Source organism: Prosopis cineraria, unplaced genomic scaffold (genome assembly GCF_029017545.1).
Source record: "Prosopis cineraria cultivar Desert tree isolate PC_DT_omini unplaced genomic scaffold, ASM2901754v1 PC8, whole genome shotgun sequence".
Classification (NCBI taxonomy): Eukaryota; Viridiplantae; Streptophyta; class Magnoliopsida; order Fabales; family Fabaceae; genus Prosopis; species Prosopis cineraria.
The window spans coordinates 25124200-25142617 of record NW_026555339.1 but is presented as its reverse complement, the minus strand read 5'-3'; the positions used below and the strand labels follow the sequence as shown (position 1 = coordinate 25142617).

The following is an 18418-nucleotide window of genomic DNA, read 5'->3' as shown; positions in this document are numbered from 1 at the left end:
GGAACTTGTAAGATTTTATATTTTTTTATTTTTTTGGATTTTCAATTTTAGCTGGAACTTAATTGTTCTATTCTTTAACATTAAAGTTCGTTTCCACATTGAAAAAAACAAAAACAAAAGACAAGAAAAGAAAATAAGATAAAACCAAAACCAAAACCAAAATCTAAATTGGGAGAATGACATCCAAGTACCACTAAAATACCCTATTGACAACAAAATCTCGTATGTAATTGCAGTCTTTAAAAACTTTGTTAACATTAAGTTTTTTTTAATTATATTTCTATAATATGCTTCACTTAAAAATATATAAAAAAAAAAAAAAACTCCCTCAACTCTTGCTTCAGCAGCTGCCTTAGAACATAGAGAGTTGGGGTGATGATGGATGCAAGGGCTCATATGGTAAACTAGCTTTTAACTTTCGGAATGTGCTTTTGGCACTCCCCAAAAGTTAAAAGTTGTTTAGGAAAATTTTATAGAATAAAAGTGAATCTTGAAATTATTTTGAGGATGCTATTAAATCTCTCAATGAGCTTGAGAGGAGGCTAAATTGGCTATAAAATTTTTTTAGCAAAATTTAAATTCATACAAGGGTTATTATCACCATCATTTTTCAAGGTAGAGATGAAGAAAATCAACACACAAGATTTATCCTAATTTAGCTAACAATTTGCTTACGTCCAGTTTCCAAATCTTATCAATTGAGATTTTTCAATGTAACTTCCAAAATTAATTTATGCTCTTGTAAACTTCAATATAAACTAAACTTCAAGTCTAAATTACTCTTTCTTACAAAAGTAATCAAAGAATCCAGTTAAAAGTCTTGTACATAAGTCTCTCTTTTCAAGTATGGAAAACAAGTATAACAGAGTATGATCATCCAAGTGATCAATTATATTAAATCTCTCAAAAAAGGTGGATATATATCAAATGAAATTCACAATAAATGAATATACATACAGTAGTTGGAGTATTGAATGCTGAAGCCTATAATCTTGAAGTTTTTATCTTCATAAATAAGTTTTATTTATAGTGTTTAGGTGCAAACTATTAGTGAGACTCATTAATTTGCCCATTGAGTTTTGATCTTTGTCATGTTACTTTATCCAATGTTAATCAATGCCAACGGTTTTGAGTTACCCAAAAAAGATGGAAGAACGAATTTTTTTTTTTTTTAGTGGATTACTCGTTTTAGTCCAGAATGGGTTGAAAAAAAAAAAAAATAAAAGTGTGTACTTCTGACATTAGTACTGTTGAGACAATCTCGAAAGTAACGAATTTTGAAATTCGTAAGTAGAAAATATTGGCTTATTTCAAAACAAAAGAACACTTTCAAAAATATACAAACTTCTCTTGATTTTGAATAATATTGATTAAATAGAAAAGCCCAAAGAAATCACGAGTTAAACGAGTGAGAAATTGAATCCAGCTTTAAGAAGAATCTAATCAGAGTTTACAGAACAAATGAGTTCAGGATCAACGAAGTGAATTTGCCCAAGGACAATCAAAGAAGTACATATGAGCTCAGATTTTGAAAGCAAACAAGTAATTTTGAAATTCATGGGCACTTTCGAAATTTACAGAATTATTTAGAATATGAAAGGCTGAAAGAAATTTCGAAGTTCAGATTAGTTTTAAAATATTTCCAAAATAAATAGAGGAATTTCGAGATTTGTGAGGAGTTTTGAAATAGAAAAATAACACCTAAGCCTCACAAATAATAATTTATTATCAAGAGATTTCATAAAATTTATAAAATATTCCAAAATTTCAAATCATATCCATTTATAACTTAATAAAGGGCATTTATAACTTGTTATAATAAGTTGTCATTTTTTTTTTTAAGTTGTAAATGCTCATTGCCCCTTAAATAGTATTCATGAAAGAGTGTCAAGTATTTTAAAAAAAATTTTGGTTCCAATGTTTCCTTTCAATAATTACAAATGATGCAATTTTTCTTTACTGTTAAGAAATGTTAATTTTAAATGTTAGTTGACCAAAAAAATTTAGAAATAGACCTCAAAAATTACAAAAAAAATCATATAAAAGTTTATATCAATTAAGTCTTCCAAATTATAAGTAAATATTAAGAGACAAATGTTATTTCTTATCTATGTAAAAGATTAAAATATTATTTTGATCAATCACTTTAACCTACTACCACATGATTATTGGACTACCATTGTAGGCAGCAACATCAATAAGTAATTAAAAAGTAAGGTTAGAGAAAATTTTTGCCCCTTAACTATTAACTCAAGAGCATCTCATATTCTAAACTTATATGTAGCGTGACTTTCGCTTTTAACATTTAAAAATGATACATTAAACACCATTTCATTAAAAAGTTAACTTTAATAATTAATTGATTTAGAAAATTATAAAAAAGAATTTGAAAAATTATAAAAAAATGACCTAAAAAATCACATGTAAGTACCCTATAAAAAAAATTTTCAAAACTCAAACAATATTAATTTTTTATAGGGCACTTAATTTTAATTTTAGGATCATTTTGTTTAATTTTTTTGAAGTCCTTTTTTGTAATTTTATGAACCAACTATTAGTCAAATTTAACTTTTTCAATGGAAGGGTGCGCAATACACCATTTTCAAATACTAAAGGAAAAAATTGTACAACATGTAAGTTTATGATATCAGACGTATTTAAGTATATAGTTGAGGAGCAAAAAATCTTTTAACTATAAAATCTAATATTTTTGTTTCAACAATATCTTATTAAATTATTGATATTGTAATATTTAATACTTTAAATATTATTATTTATAAATCTTCCTCCAAAATTTATGAATCATCTAACAACTTACCATACTATTTTTATTTTTGCTGACAAGATCAACCTCAAATCTTTTGTTCATTTTGTGATGGTCACGTGATGCTGGTATTAGTTTTATGATATGAAAGATGATAATAATGAAGTTGAAGTTTTTATATAATAATCGATCATAATAATGATTTTTATAAAACTGAAATTTAGCAATCCCCCAACCCAATTATTGTAACGGTTGGTATCTTACTTTCCATGTGAAATTCAATTAAATGCTACGTAGCACTCATGGGAATTTCTTAGAAATATATCCTCCCAAAGTCAATTTAAGGAAATTTGAAATATGATACAATTTTTGGTAGGTAAATAATATTGTACTATGATATAAATATGATATAATCTTCCGATAATTACGGTAGACCAAAGTATACAATGCAACAGATGTATGTTTTGAAGCTGAAAGCTCTATGTTTTGAAGCTGTAAAAATTTGAGAAGCTAAAATTTGTTTGCTATTAAGATAATCAAATGTTTCATTGAATGATCATATTGATGTAATGATCAATGTCATGTTTCCTTGCCTCTTGTACTGATCTCTTGTATAATTGTGGGATGCATGTCATATCATTATTACCACAGTGCTGGGAAAATGTTAGGAAGGAAATCAGAGTGGGAATTTTGACCATGCCCAAGGTAACGTGAAGCATGCATAAATAAAGTGTTCAAAGAAATTTTTACCATTCTTGCTTGATTAGAATGGCTGATGTAAATATATCTTTTGCAAGAGGATAAGAAGAAGAGGGTAAAAGCGGCATGGTGACTAGTCGCCCATGACAAGAATAAACATCAGGAGAAGGTGCTGGCGCATAAATCATATGGGAAAGTTATGTGTGAAGAAAGGAAAGTAGATTAGGAATCTCATTCTTATTTATATTTTTTGTAGGATAAATTAGCCCATTGATTGAAAAAAATCTTGTGCCCAAAAAATATGGATCAATTTTTAAAAAATTTAGAAGTATGACTAATTTACATTGATATTTATGGAGTTTATTATTAATATATAAGGGGCTTATTATTAAAAATTTTTAAATTTATAAAGAATTCATCATTGATATATAATGGTATATCATTAACAAATATAATATATTGATTATAAGGAAAAATATAATAAATGTTAGGCTGTTTATTTAATTTAGTCCTATAGTTTAGATTATATCTGTAAAAGCTCCCTTTTTCGTAAATATTCATGCCATTATGTAAGTTATAAAGGTTTTAGTTGATACTCATTGTTCAGTGTACATGGATAGACCATTAACAATGTCAATGTTCAACTTCATGTACCTCTTTTTTCTTTCCTCAATTTCTGCTTCAAATCTAACTATATATAGATGTCATTTCATGATATAGCAATGCTTTTCATGAAATAAATATTCTTTTGGACATATCATTTTATAAATTTCAAGATATCCATTTCTTTTATCATGAAAAATAAATAAATAGAGGCTGTGTCACATTTTGGAACCGCAGTTTTTCAGGATATTATGAAAGATTTTCATGAAAAAAAAAATATGGCCTCCCACGTTTCAATCTCAAGTGTAAATTTATTCGAATATCTATTTTTTGTTATCATGAAAAATGGTTATGTTACGTATTGAAACCTCGTTTTTTAGGATAGTGTGACAGGTTTCATGAAGGAAAAAAAAAAAAAAATTGGTCTCCCACATTTCAACCTTCAGGATGTAAAGTTATTCGAATATTCATTTCTGTTATCATGAAAATGAATAGAGGCTATGATATATTATGGAACCTTCTTTTTCAGGATATACTAACAAATTCTTTTTTTATTTTTTTAGTTATATGAGCATCTGTTATCTTGGGCCTACCTCACTCAAGTTGTGAGGACTTAACAGGGCCTAGACTAATCTAGATAAAAGCATGACAAGCACCACAAGAATGGCCACCCTTAACCACTTACACTACTGCATTTTCAAGATTCAAACTCGAGCTCTCTAATTAAGCTAAAACAACTTTTGTTAGTTGATCCAAATGCTTGTGGTTTCTTCTAACAAATTTTTAAAATGCAGGAGTCTTCAACCACATGCAAATATCATCCATTGATACTCATTTTCTTCACCCATAAGCAAGGTCTTCTCGTGATATGCAATACTCTCCCTTCATGTACGTATTTCTTCTGTATAAGCAAAATTCCTTCCATTAGCTGCAAAATTGTCACAAGGTAGAATATGTCTTCAAGTACAATATATCCTCCACGAAATGCAGATACCTTCCACAATTTGCAAATATCTTCTATTGGTATACATTTTCTTCATCCATATGCAATGTCCTTCCGTGATATGCAATAATACTCTCCCACCAAGTACATATTTCTTCCATTTTTCATGATAACAAGAATTGATATTCAAATAAATTCACTTCCTAGAATTTGAGACGTTGAAAAACCTTTTTTTTTTTAACCTATAAAAATGATATGTCTAAGAAAAACTTGTTTTTTCTCTTTACGAAAGGTAGTCATAAGAAAACATTTGTTTTCATGAAAACTGATTGGTATATTCAATTATTCAGGGATGGATCCACAATGATAAACATGGGAGTGAAAAACTGCAAATAAGATGAAACATAGGAGGCCAAAATCAATTTTATCAATGTTTATAAAAAATTCTCATAATTTTAATTTTTAAAGGGAGGTAGATTCTTTTTTTTTTTTTAGGGGGGGGGGGGGAGCACCCCACCATGCCCCCCATAAATCCATCCCTAGGTATATCTAATTTAAATAACTTTATGTTTCCCAAGTTTAACTGATTTAAATAACTAATGTCTCCTACGATTTCATTAAATTGAATTGTTATATACTAACTTATGCCATCCTTTACTTGTTGATCTTTCCCGATCTTTAGAACCAAGACCTTACCACACTCATGATTATCGATGTTGAAATCATTTATCCATGCACATTTTGCAGGATTTTTGGGCAATTTTTTCCAAATTTAAATTTAAATTTTTCTTCCATTCCCTTGTGCTCTCAAACTCAATCCGAACTCATCCTAATGAGCAAAAACGGGGGGAATCCAAACATACCCTTGGTCAAATTGCCAATAAGTTATGGCCATTGCAGGTGCTGCAAAGAGTAAGAAAACTTTTATAAGCTAAAAAAATTTTGATATTTGGATAATCAAATGCAATTAATGGCCTCAACTCATGAATGAAAACTTCCAAGATGAAGGAAACTCTAGTACAGGATACAAAATTATTAGTATCTTAGAGGAAAAGAAAGGAGGGAAAGCAGGGGAGGGAATTATATCAAGCAATATCTTATCTCCCAGTAAGATCTCCCAATGCTTTTTTTTTTTCAACTTTACTGTTCAACATCTAGAAATAGAAATTCCCAAACTATAGTATGGTACATGCATGGAGAAGTGTCATAAATAATGCAAGCATGTTTAATGACTTCCTCCAAAATAATTGGGTCTGAAGGCTGGACTGTTATTTCTTTGTTGAGCTTGGACCGATTTGCTTGGTGAGAACATAGCAGTCGGGAGGTGTGATGTTTGTATAATAGTTCTGAATAGTTTCTGTGATTTCAAACCCGAATTTCTTATAAAAGTTTATGGCCTCATCATTGTTAGTCTGCACATGCAAGTAGACCTCTGAAATGTTTTGCTTGGAACAAAGATCAAGAACATGATTCAACAGCCTTGTTCCTGCATGGAACCCAAAAGTCATATCTCGAAACCAGTATCTACTAAATACGGAAACGAAGATAATAAGGTTAATAGGAATTGACTTTTTTTTTTTTTTTTAACGTAGCCTATAGTCAAATGAAAATCAAATTATAACACATATGAGGCTAACATCTTAAATAGGAGTCATATTTTAACTTTGGAGTATACTTTGGCAAATGGAGGACCCAGAAAAGAATACTAAATAAAAAGATCAATTCAGAAATCAAGCGACACTTCAGCAAGAATTTCGACTTGCTTACCAATACCAAGTCCACGATAAGGTGCTAGCACACCTAAAGTCATTATGTAAACCCGGACTGCCCCACCATCTTTCTTCTCTAGCCGGCATGCAATTGCACCAACACATATGTCACTATAGTAAGCTGAAAGAAACCAGAATGTTAGTCAATTTTAAAAGTTGCTAAAGTATTTTGGTAATGAACACAGTCACAGAAATCAGCGATTATGATTATGGATGTTCCGCACACAAAACAAGCAAAACATTCCACTTGAAATCCAACCATATATTCCGCACTTTTCTTGTAAATAATTGCATTATACTGTTTAAGCCATATTATACCGCTTGAAATACAATAGATACTGTCTGAGTCTGACAAGCATGATAGGCCGTAGAAATAGAATAAGGAAAAAAATTTGCAGCAAAACCTGTTTAAATAGTATAAGCAGTAAACTCAAATTACTTAAAAATAGCAGAGGTGTTTCCTTAAAGAATAACAATAAATAATTTGCAATGACCAAATCAAAGGAATTATCTTACAAGCTTTTACCAAAAAAACTCATGACAAGCAAACAAACTACATGAAAGAGACATCTTGAAAGTCTTCATAGAAAACAATATTTTCTTATGCTACCAAGCCCACTCCAAAAAAAAAATTATAAGACACAGCTTGTATGTAGTTTTTGGTTACCAGAACAATACAGGAATTAATAAGCAAAAGAAAGTTTACCATGTGACGAAGTGAACTTTAGCATTAGCTGAAGTTCAGAGAACTAGATGAATAGTTAGAATTACTGACAACAGACAGAGAATCGCAAAGGAACTTCAGTAGAGCTACACCACAAAATCAAGCTCAAGAGGTTGGAAAGCTCATGACCTAGATAAGCCTCACATCAAAATCCCATACTCGATGTGGGACTCACTCAAGTCCCATACATTGCATTTGGGTCCTAATATTCCTCCTCACTCCATAGCAACTGTTTTAAGTAACTAAATGGCTTTGGCTGATCATTACAATAATAGGATCAAGTTCTAAGCCACCTACTTGCAACTAAAATATTGTGGAAAGCTATGTACCAGATGATAGAAATATTTATGCAAAACCAGGGTATTCCTTATAAATACCAATCCCAAAAGCAAGTTCATATGGTCTGAGGGCAGAAAGTCCCTATTAACCCCAAACCTGAATCCCATACTCCTGATGCAGAACACAAGTACCTTACAATCGGATTCTACCATTCTAACACAATATACAGTCTTGGAGCCCATGATAATTGGGTTTTGCACTAACTTTCTAGCTTACAATACCGTCGTCACCACTATGTTACACTATTACAACTAAGATAAGCGGAAGGCAAGGCCATGATACAATCAGATAACTTTAGTGCAAGCTCAAGATTCACATAAGACCAAAAGCAATAGTTTCAAAATAATAATCCAAAAGGCATGCAGTAAACCAGATGTATCTTATTCCATTACCCACTAGATTGCTGCAACCTGAAACATATAGAGAGCTCTCCAAAAATAAATCAAAATGATAGAAAGGAGAAAGTGTTAATACCAAAGTTCAGCATTTTTACATATAGATTAAATTTACAGCAAACAATCAGTAAACTCTTGGGTTCAGCATCAAATAAAAAGTAAGAAGCTACCAAGGATACATTTACAAGCATATTAAACTCAGCCATTCATTTTTTTTCCTCCATTGATTTTTAGCTTGTCATCCTCCTTATAATTTCCCACTCATCAGAATCATCTGCAGACTTAGAAAGTAACTAACAGAACTCTTTTAATTCTAAATGAAAGAGGCACTCAATTGTTCCACTGGGTTCCAAGAAAATTTCTGATGATTTTCACACCAGCATTTTTTTATGCATGAAAAACAATTTGAACCACAAAACAGTGATAATATTCCTATCTCAATCCCGCAGAGGCCAGCAAAAGCGAAAGAAAAAATATCCAAAATAAATCAAATAGTAGCAAAGAGAAATAATAAATAAAGTTTACGAGTACTGAATGCCAAAGTAAAGGCCAAGTGGTAAAACAACAATAAAAGATTAGAAGCTAACGGATGAGCAAAGCACAAGCTGGGGAGGAAAAAAGAAGCTGCAAAGTAAAGAAACAGAATCAGCTCATAATATCCAGAACATTTTACAAACAATAAAACAAAGCCACAGAAAGCCCCACCTAGTTTAGTAAATTCGCCGGAAGCAAGGGCATCGGCATAGTATTTGTCATTGTAACGAACAGGGAAAAGAGCTATATTGAGCTTCTTTAGCTGCATTATGTTCTTGTCCCTCACGCTATCGAGTGAGATAGAGACTTCACGGCCGACGCCCATTCTAAATATCACCCAAAAAAAAAATTGATCTTAGCAAACAAAATTGACGCCAAGACATTGCTTACGAGATCAGGAATTATACATATGAAGGTAAAACTACAGAAGTCAAATACCCAACTAAGAAAAAGAAGGGGGGGGAATGCACAAATTACTCGGTGATGCAGAGGAGCATATAAGGAAAAAAAAAAAAAGTAATACAAGTTTAAAGAACCTGAGAAAAATGCAGATACTGAAGGATTAGATTTGAAGGGGTTTTTGTTCAGACGATTCAGATTCAGAGAACCCAAAAGTGGCGCGGTGATGTTGTTCAAGCAGACTAGCGAGCGTTGCTCAGGGACAGGGACGGCACAATCTAGAGCGGAAGACGAGGGGGGTCGATATATTTAAAAACCTAGAATCCAGAATTATTTGGAGAAAATGCACATAAAGACCAACGAAGCTCGAAATTGCGAACAAAATACCAAACAATTCTAAATTTATTTTGTCGGACCGAGAAATCTAAATTTAATTTAATTTTGTTGTGAAAAGACCAAATTGCCTCTAATATTTGGGGAAAAAAAATCACCTCCCATCATCAGAATCAATCAAACCCACTTTTCATATCTGTCCCACTTTTGGAAGACACTTTATTATATCATTGGGCCATAATTTTTCACGTATAAATGTAACTAATTTATCTCCTTCTTAAAGCATTTCTTCAAAATGACCATGAATAATTATTCCAGCATTAGGTGGCTGTGAAATGATTGATATGATACCTCAAAGACCAAAACTTCTTTTAGAGGGTGAATCTATCAAAGTTGATCAACTATTCACAAGCAATTATGGGTGGATTTGGTGGAAATAGCATAAATAGTCCATTTTGCACAAAGTGGACATTCCACGTTAGCTTTCTTGTAAAACTAATGTTGTTAGTATTTTTTTTAAAAAAAATTATTGTTTGTTTTCCCTTATTTTTATGACCCCCCAAAAATATATAATTAAGAGTTAAACAGCAAATTAAGCTTTAAATTATTTTTCAAAAAACATTAAGTATCATATATTATATATTATGTGGTGGTGTAAATTAATTCATAAACTAAAACAAAACGTAGCACCTGCCATCATTCATCTAATTTAAACAAATGTCCTTTTATTCTTAAATGATGGGCCTACATTTATTTAATAATTTCATTTTTTCTCTCTCAAACTTGCTTTGAATAACATAGTCCCCATTCTTGAAGGTATCATTCATTTGCAAAATGTGATAGCCTCCCACCTATAGTCCTTTGTGCCTTCATCCTCTATAGTGAAATTGTTGATCAAAAGAAGAGTATCCAATGAAATTGCACTCATTCATTCCTTGGTGTTTTTAGCTCTAACTTTACTAGAGCATTTATTATCAAATTTATTACCGTTATGTTTTTTTCCTTTTTAATTATAACTTGAAAAGCGGATCATTGGCCTCAATACTCAAAGTAAATGAGAAAATAAAGATAATCAATTACTTAGATTGACTATGCAAGTTTGTCAACAAGTAAGAGGGAGGAAGAGTGAAAGGAGAAGGAGTACCTAGTTAGGGCGCAAACTTAAATGTTAAAATAATTAGCGGAGACAAGAACATGAACTAAGCCCTCAAACAACGTGTATCAATTCTGTCACCATTGGTGATCAAAAGCCTGGGTTATTCATTGTCCTTTAATTTTAGAAATCTATTATTTGATTTAGATTGTGAAACTTGCCTTCCAAATCATATTTAGGAGCAATGCCCATGCCTTTGACCCCACCTCATATTATGCCTCTCCCGCCCTCTAACCAAGCATCCCAACTTTGTATCTTCTCATATATGTATCCTTGCTATACAGATGTCATCGGGGTAGAGTTTGCCGAGATAGAGGTCCAAGGAGGTGAAGTCGTCAAACGCGTGGACTTTGACATCAAATCACCCAGGTTCAAGAGACAAGGGTCTGAAAGAGTGCTTAAGAATGGGCCACCTGTAATGAATGTGGGGCTCATAGTTAAAAACAAAAAGGACATTTGTTCATGTTAGAAAGAGGTTGCTAGAGGCTACGTCTTTTTTTTTTTTTTCACTTCATGAATTAATTTACACCAACCTATAGTATAAAATACCTAGTATTTTTTAAAAAATAATTTAAAGCTAAATTTGTTATTTAACCTTATAATTAATCAAATATTGATAGCAATGTTAACTAAATCAAAACAATAATCTAAATACTCAAATTTATCTATACAACATTAAAAGGATTTCAATAATAGCAATGACTAATTTAAGATAAGGTTTCATTTAATTTTTAAAAATTTTGTCAAAGTTTTCCCTTATTTTTAAGACATCCCAAAAATACATCATTAATACAATATCAATAATAATGTTAACTAAAGCAACCAAACAATCTAAATACCCAAATTCATCTCCACATACACCCAACTATTATTACAAAATATAAATTTCAGAATTAAAAAAATATTTGAAGGAACAAATTCATCAATTAAAATATCAAACTATACAAATATTCAATTAAATCAATTGATCACAATATCAATAGGCAATAAAAATTAAGAAAAATAAATAAAAATAAAGACTTATAGTAGAAGAGTTCTCTAATGAAAGAGGAAGATGGAAGAAGATGAGCAATATCCGCACCCATAAGTTGAAATGGCAAGGATAAGACTCTACAAGTGAAAGAGCCATATACTGACAGCCACTAATACACCACCCACGGCCAAGAAAGTTGAAGAGGAATGTAAGGGCACTTCAACTAGAAGGGAAATAAAGAGATGGAGGATAAAAGGTAACTCTTTCAATTGTATTTCAAATGGAGCAAACATGGAAGATGCATATCTATAAAACCCAAACGGCGACAATGGCAACGAAGGATGATAAGACTCAGCCGCTTTGGATCGATGACTAATAGGAGGAGAAAAGTGAAACCTTTAAGTGAGAAAAGAAGAAGAGAGGAGGGGAGGGGAGTGGCATCATGGGCATGAATAAACTAAGGTTAAGTGAAACTAAAGAGTAACAAATTTTAAATTGAGATACTACATCAATTTTGGATAAAAACTGACGAGATATCTATATTCAAATAATTGACGTGAAAGAAAAAAGATTTTTTTTTGGAAAAAATTAAATTTTCCATATCAATTCCTTTTATAACCAATGTGGAAAATGTTTTTCACATTGGTTTTGCTAAAAACCAATGTAAATGACCTTTCAAAAAATTACAAAATGCCACCACCTTTTTTTTACATAATTTTTTTTTAAATTGATGTAAATTAACAACGTAAAAATGTATTTTTATAGTAGTGATGTTACAATTTATTAGGTTACAAAATTTTATGTTAAATTGAAAATAAAAAAAAAAACTCTATTGACAATATAACAAAGGATAATATGCTTGTTCGTTTTGGCCTATTTTTTGGAAATCTATTTTGTAAATTTTTATTATATTTTTTAAAATTTTAAAAATAATCAAAAATTAAAAATATTCTTGATTATTTTAAAAAGCTACTTTAGATTTTAAAAATAATCTAATACTATAGATTAGAGAAAGTATTTTAAAGATGTGAGATACGTGAAAATATCATAAAATTTTAAAATAATATAATAATAAATCATTTTTATAAGACAAAAATTAAGGTAGATATCATAAAATTTAAAAATAATTAATTAATAATCACTTTTTATTATTGTAACCAAACATAAAATTATTTTTTTTATAAAATCTCTATAAAATAAATACCTTTTTTTAAAAAAATCTCTAAACTATATAAAAATTATTTATTTTTTAATCTTAAACAAATGAGTCTAACGACAAGTACGTTATTAGGTAATGACAAGTGTAAATTTATTAGGTGGAAGAATTTTCTTTAAAGCTATACAAATTATAAAACTATTCTATTGACAACTTGACAACGAGAATTGTCATATTGACAACATGGCAAAGGGTAAAGGCAAGTAAGTCATCAAGTATTGTCAAGTGCAAATTTATTAAGTGGAATAATTTCCTTTAAAACTACAATAGTTATAAAAATACTCTATTAACAACTTGCATATATCACATGCATAGTAAACATGCAATAACCCACTTTGTAACTCAGTCATCAATTCATTAATCACATTAACTACATAATTGGTCCTATTCAACAAAACCACAAGAAGGCCCTAACTAAAACTACCCAAGTCTACAACGGGGACATACAATTAATATCAAATTAAACTCCTGCAAAACACCTATGTTGGCAAATAAGCATTCAACATATACATAAAATTAATAGAGACTTTACAAGAGGAAATTCTAGTCTCTAGCTTTCAATGCCTCCCCCCTTGCCTTTACTCTCAATGTTACTTAAAAAAGTATTAGCAAACGTAAGTGAAATTATACAATTTTAATATCCAAGACACATAAATTTAAGTACATAAAAGTGTGGCAAATACAAGCACGTAAGGCAAAGATTCACATTTAACATTATGTTAGTTCACTACTCACATGGCATATAGTTTAATGATGACAGTTATGCATGATCATGTGCATTTCATCCTTATTCCTCTCCTTTTATTTTATGAGTGAACCCATAGGCTACCAAATCATATAACACTAACCTGTGTGATCGAATTAGGCACGCTCTCTAACTATGAGGGGTGATTTGGCCAATACGCCTGCTCCCTACTTTTGAACTATGGATTCCCTCTTCTCAAATTACTAAGGTGTTATAGTTACTTGATCGACATTGTCCTCATTAGGAAACTAGTGATCCCAGTTGGCATGCTCACATATGCCATCCTTAAGGGGCAATGGACATAAATGCACTGTAATTAAATATGCCAACAATTGTGCTCAAATATTAGAGAATGTTACACTGTGTGGATTCCATAACATCCTTACCCACTCGAATAAACTCTCACCCATCCATGATCATGTAACATACTCATGTTATTCAATGACATGTCATAATGCTAACTTAATTAACTTATCTCATAAATAAGAACATGCTATCAAGTCAAAAATATATAGCCAATACTTAATCTCATGCCACAATTTAATGCTCATGCTTGTCATAACTCCAATTATCCACTTAAGCACATGTTACCACTCATTCATGAGACTCGACTAATCATGGTTCATACTTTTTCATACTTATTATCATACCAAGCATTCACTTAAACACATATTACAACTCAATTGTCAATTCCAACATACTTGCATGTTCCTATAATCAAATTCATCACAATCAATAACTAACATTATGTTATTGATTGCGATAAATTTGATTATATTGAAGCTTAAACAAGATGCTCAAGATGATCGCATTGCAACCAGTGGTGGAACCACATTATGTTGATTTTGGGAAAAAAAAAATATGAGTAGGGTATGTAAATTCCGCAACTTTACACTTCCTACTCTTGATATTTTGCACACTCTAAATTAAATAAAAATATTTGGGCTCATAAACTTATTAGATATATAATATTTTAATAATTTATATAAGATATATGAAGAGTATTTACAATAAAAGGTCACATCAAGCTGTACAATATATTTTTAAAAAAATGAAAAATAATAATCAATTTATTTATGTTTTTACAATTTTAGTCCTAACATAATTATTTTTTAAATATTAAATTATTATTTTTAAAAATACTAATTTTTTAATTAAATCATCCTTCACCCATGACTCTGGGTCATAGTTCTGCCATTGATTCCAACTATGAATTCTCTTGACCCCAATACATGGACTATGGTCATCCACAACCTCCTTCCACCACCCAGACCCTTTATATCCTAGAAATCCCTAGTGTTGTTTCCTCTTCTAATCTTTCTACTATCTCTAGTGATGAGATCATTAGAGCTAAGCTTCAAGTCATTTATAAAGAGGCTAGGAATAGGGCTGAACAAAAAAACTTCAGACCTCGTCTGTTTGGTTCGACCCGATGTGACCCGGTTTGACCCGGTCCTAAAAAAATGAACCCGAATAAAAGACTGGACTAAACGGGTCGGACTACACAAACAGGTTAGACCAGACTGAAGATTGCTCTTTTGGACCAATTAGTCTGGCCCGGTCTAGGTTTTTTTTAATATTGAATATCAAATAATTATCTTATTTCCACAAAAATCAATTACGCAAACTCTATGCTCAGACTCTCAGTAGTTAGTCAGTAGTATAGTACCCTCACCTCACGCCTCACAGTCACAGCTCACGCTCCCTACTCACATGCATACGCCTCGGATTCGATCTCTAAAGTCTGAAGTCTGTCTGAGCTGAGTACCTCAAGTCATTTCTCCATTTTGCTTGCCAGTTACCGTCACTGTACATCTCTGAAGTTTCACTCATCTCTCTGCCTCTCCTTGGTCGGTCGTCCCCTAGTTTCTCCTCAAGCAGGAAGTCGAAGAAGAACATCGTGATCACTTGACTATTTCACTCAGCCTTCTGATTCACCATGTATTTTCCTCCTTCTTCGTCGGCGACGGCGTCGGCAGCTGAAAGGTGTTCATATTTTGTGGTTCTTCTTCTGGTTTTGCTTGCTCTGTTTTTAGTTTTTCTTCACTCGGCCTTCTGATTTATCGTGCATTCTGGTTTTGCTTGCTTGGTTTCTAGTTTTTCTTGCTTTGTTTCTAGCTTCTCCGACGAGTTCTGTTCTATTTTTTGCATACTTCTATTTTGTTACTTCACTCTTTCTGGTTTTGTTTGATTTTCGTTGAGGTTGGTACAGTGAGAGATGCACTATTGTCAAGAGCCTCATTGTCTAGTTATAGTTAAACCGACAGTGAAAGAACAAGATGTGGGCTGTTCAAGAAAGCCAAGAAGTGGGTAGGTGAAAGTGCTTGTCTTTGACTATATTATTCCCATAATTTGTTTTAAATCATCTTCGTCAACAATCCCTGTTCTTCCTTCTATTTGGGTTGAGGATTTTCTCAGAATTCATCTTACAACTAGGGTTTTGGGGCGTTTTTCATTCGATTTTATTACTTTATCAGGATTCAGAAGCCTCGTAGTTTAGTTGATTCTTGATTTTCTCATAATTCACGAGAACTTAATCTTTGAAACATTGTCTTTCTTGCTTGACAGTTGCTGCATATGATATATTTGTGGATTATTAGATTATTTGTGCTTATAATATTAATTGTTGGATTTGATTTGCCGGTGATCAACTGATCATGACAAAGAAGTGGCTTTGTATATGATATATTTCTTTGAGAAAATTTTGACTCTATATTTGTGTTTGTGATTTTATAAGTTAACATTGTGTCTTGTTTTTCATGTTAGAGACGTGATGGATGAAACTTCTGCATCTGCTAGTATTGACCAACCTTTGCCAACACAATTAATTGGTTCTAGTCAAAATGAAATGCCACCTCCTACTGGACCAACTCCACCAACTCCTCCTCCTGTAACTGTTGATCCTGCCTCTAACCTTGCACAAGATTGTGGTCCAGAGAATGTGAGCAGAAAGAGAAAAGAGCCTGAGAAGAAAAGTAAACAATCACAAGTTTGGGAGCATTTTATGAAGTTACCTTTGGAAGAAACAAATGGAGAGGTTAGAGCTTCTTGCAAATACTGTCATGCAACTTATGCTTGTGACCCAAACAAGCATGGGACAACATCATTGAAAAGGCACTTTCCAAAACGTCCTAAAAACCCACATAAGGCTACCATAATACCAAAGTAATCAATGTTGAACTACATGAGACCAAGTGGGCAAGGAGGGGGCTTAGTTTCTCATGTTTTTAACCAAAAATTATGTAGAAGGGCATTGGCTGAATTTGTTATTTGTGATGAGATGCCATTCAGGATAGTTGAGAAGTATGGGTTTAGAAACTTTGTGAGAGAGTTGGAACCAAGATTTCGAATCCCTTCACGAATAACAGTTGCTAGAGATTGTTGGCAATTATACCTTAGAAAAATCAAGATGTTGAAGCAAGTGTTGAAGAAGTCTGTAAATCGTGTTTGCTTAACAACTGATTGCTGGACATCTACTCAAAATTTCAATTACTTATGCCTTACTTGTCATTTCATTGATCCTGAGTGGAAGTTGCACAAAAGGATATTAAATTTCTGCATGATTGAGAATCATAGAGGTGACACAATTGGAAAGACAATTGAGAAGTGTCTATTAGAATGGGGAATTGAGAAGGTGTTTACCATAACAATGGACAACACATTATCTAATGACACGGCTTTGTCTTATTTGAAAAGAAGGCTTAGGAATTAAAAGGGCATGGTTTGTGGGGGTGATTACCTTCAATTGAGATGTTGTGCACATATTCTTAACTTAGTGGTTAATGATGGGTTGAAGGAGTTGAAGAATAGCTTTGATGCTATCCGCAATGCAATTAAATATGTTCGTTCTTCTCCTACTCATCTCCAAAAGTTTAAAAGTGTTGCTGAGTTGGAGAAATTGGACACTACTAGCCTTGTTTGCCTTGATGCAATACTCAGTGGAATTCAACTTACTTGATGTTGGAATCCACTTTAAAGTTTCAAAAGGCTTTTGAACGCCTAGAAGATGAAGATGAAGATTATATGGGGCAATTCATTGGAGGCACTAAGCGTGAAGGCCCTCCTAAAGCTAGTGATTGGAACAAGGCACGTGTCTTTCTCAAATTTTTGAAGGTATTTTATGACATAACTTTGATGTTTTCAAGTTCATTAAATGTTACTTCTAACACTTGTTTCCATCAAATTGCTCTTATTCATGAGTTGTTGGAAGAGAACATTGTGAATGTTGATCCTTTGCTTATGGAAATATCCCTAAGTATGAGAAGCAAGTATGAAAAATATTGGGGTCAAACAGAGAATATGAATCCTTTGCTCATTGTAGCGGTGATTTTGGATCCTCGGTACAAGCTTGCTTATGTGAATCATATATTTGAGCAGCTTTTTCCTGATCTTGAAGTTTGCATGGCCATGAAAATTAAGATCAAAGATATCTTGTACCGCATGTTTGATGAGTATTCTAAAGGACTAGGGACTAGTACCCCAAGCAATGCTTTTTCTTCTATAGTTCCAGGATCATCAACATGTTCAATACTTGAAGGCCAAGGGGGTATAGATCCAGGTCGCAGGTGGTTAGCATCTCAGAAAGAAAAAAACCTCATCAGACCCACAATCAGAATTAGATAAATATCTTTCATCTAATTCTACTGATAATACCCCTGTTGATGATGATTTTGATATATTAGCATGGTGGAGAGCCAATTCTAGCAAATACAAGGTTCTTTCTATGATGGCACGTGATGTCTTGGCTGTTCCAGTGTCTACAGTGGCCTCTGAATCAGCCTTCAGCACAGGAGGACGTGTAGTGGACTCTTATAGGAGTTCATTATCAC

General features: G+C 32.2%; 1 protein-coding gene across 1 annotated transcript; it reads right to left on the bottom strand.

Moving 5' to 3' along the window:
- Window positions 1–5971: 5971 nt before the first annotated feature.
- On the bottom strand, window positions 5972–9473 carry LOC129318857 (uncharacterized). The gene is made up of 4 exons (XM_054963834.1): window positions 9307–9473; window positions 8942–9096; window positions 6777–6899; window positions 5972–6495 (listed from the first exon to the last, which is right to left on the bottom strand). The coding sequence occupies exons 2-4, from the start codon at window positions 9093–9095 to the stop codon at window positions 6278–6280; spliced, it is 495 nt and encodes a 164-aa protein (XP_054819809.1). The 5' UTR covers window position 9096; window positions 9307–9473; the 3' UTR covers window positions 5972–6277.
- Between the last annotated feature and the right edge of the window lie 8945 nt (window positions 9474–18418).

Bases quoted from the DNA above. Each gene is read 5' to 3' on its own strand.
- LOC129318857 (XM_054963834.1), bottom strand. From the start codon at position 9,095: ATGGGCGTCGGCCGTGAAGTCTCTATCTCACTCGATAGCGTGAGGGAC. The intron at 6,900-8,941 runs GTGGGGCTTTCT...GGTTTCTTTCAG, and splicing joins CGGCGAATTTACTAAACTAG to CTTACTATAGTGACATATGT. The intron at 6,496-6,776 runs GTAAGCAAGTCG...GGTTCCATGCAG, and splicing joins TTATCGTGGACTTGGTATTG to GAACAAGGCTGTTGAATCAT.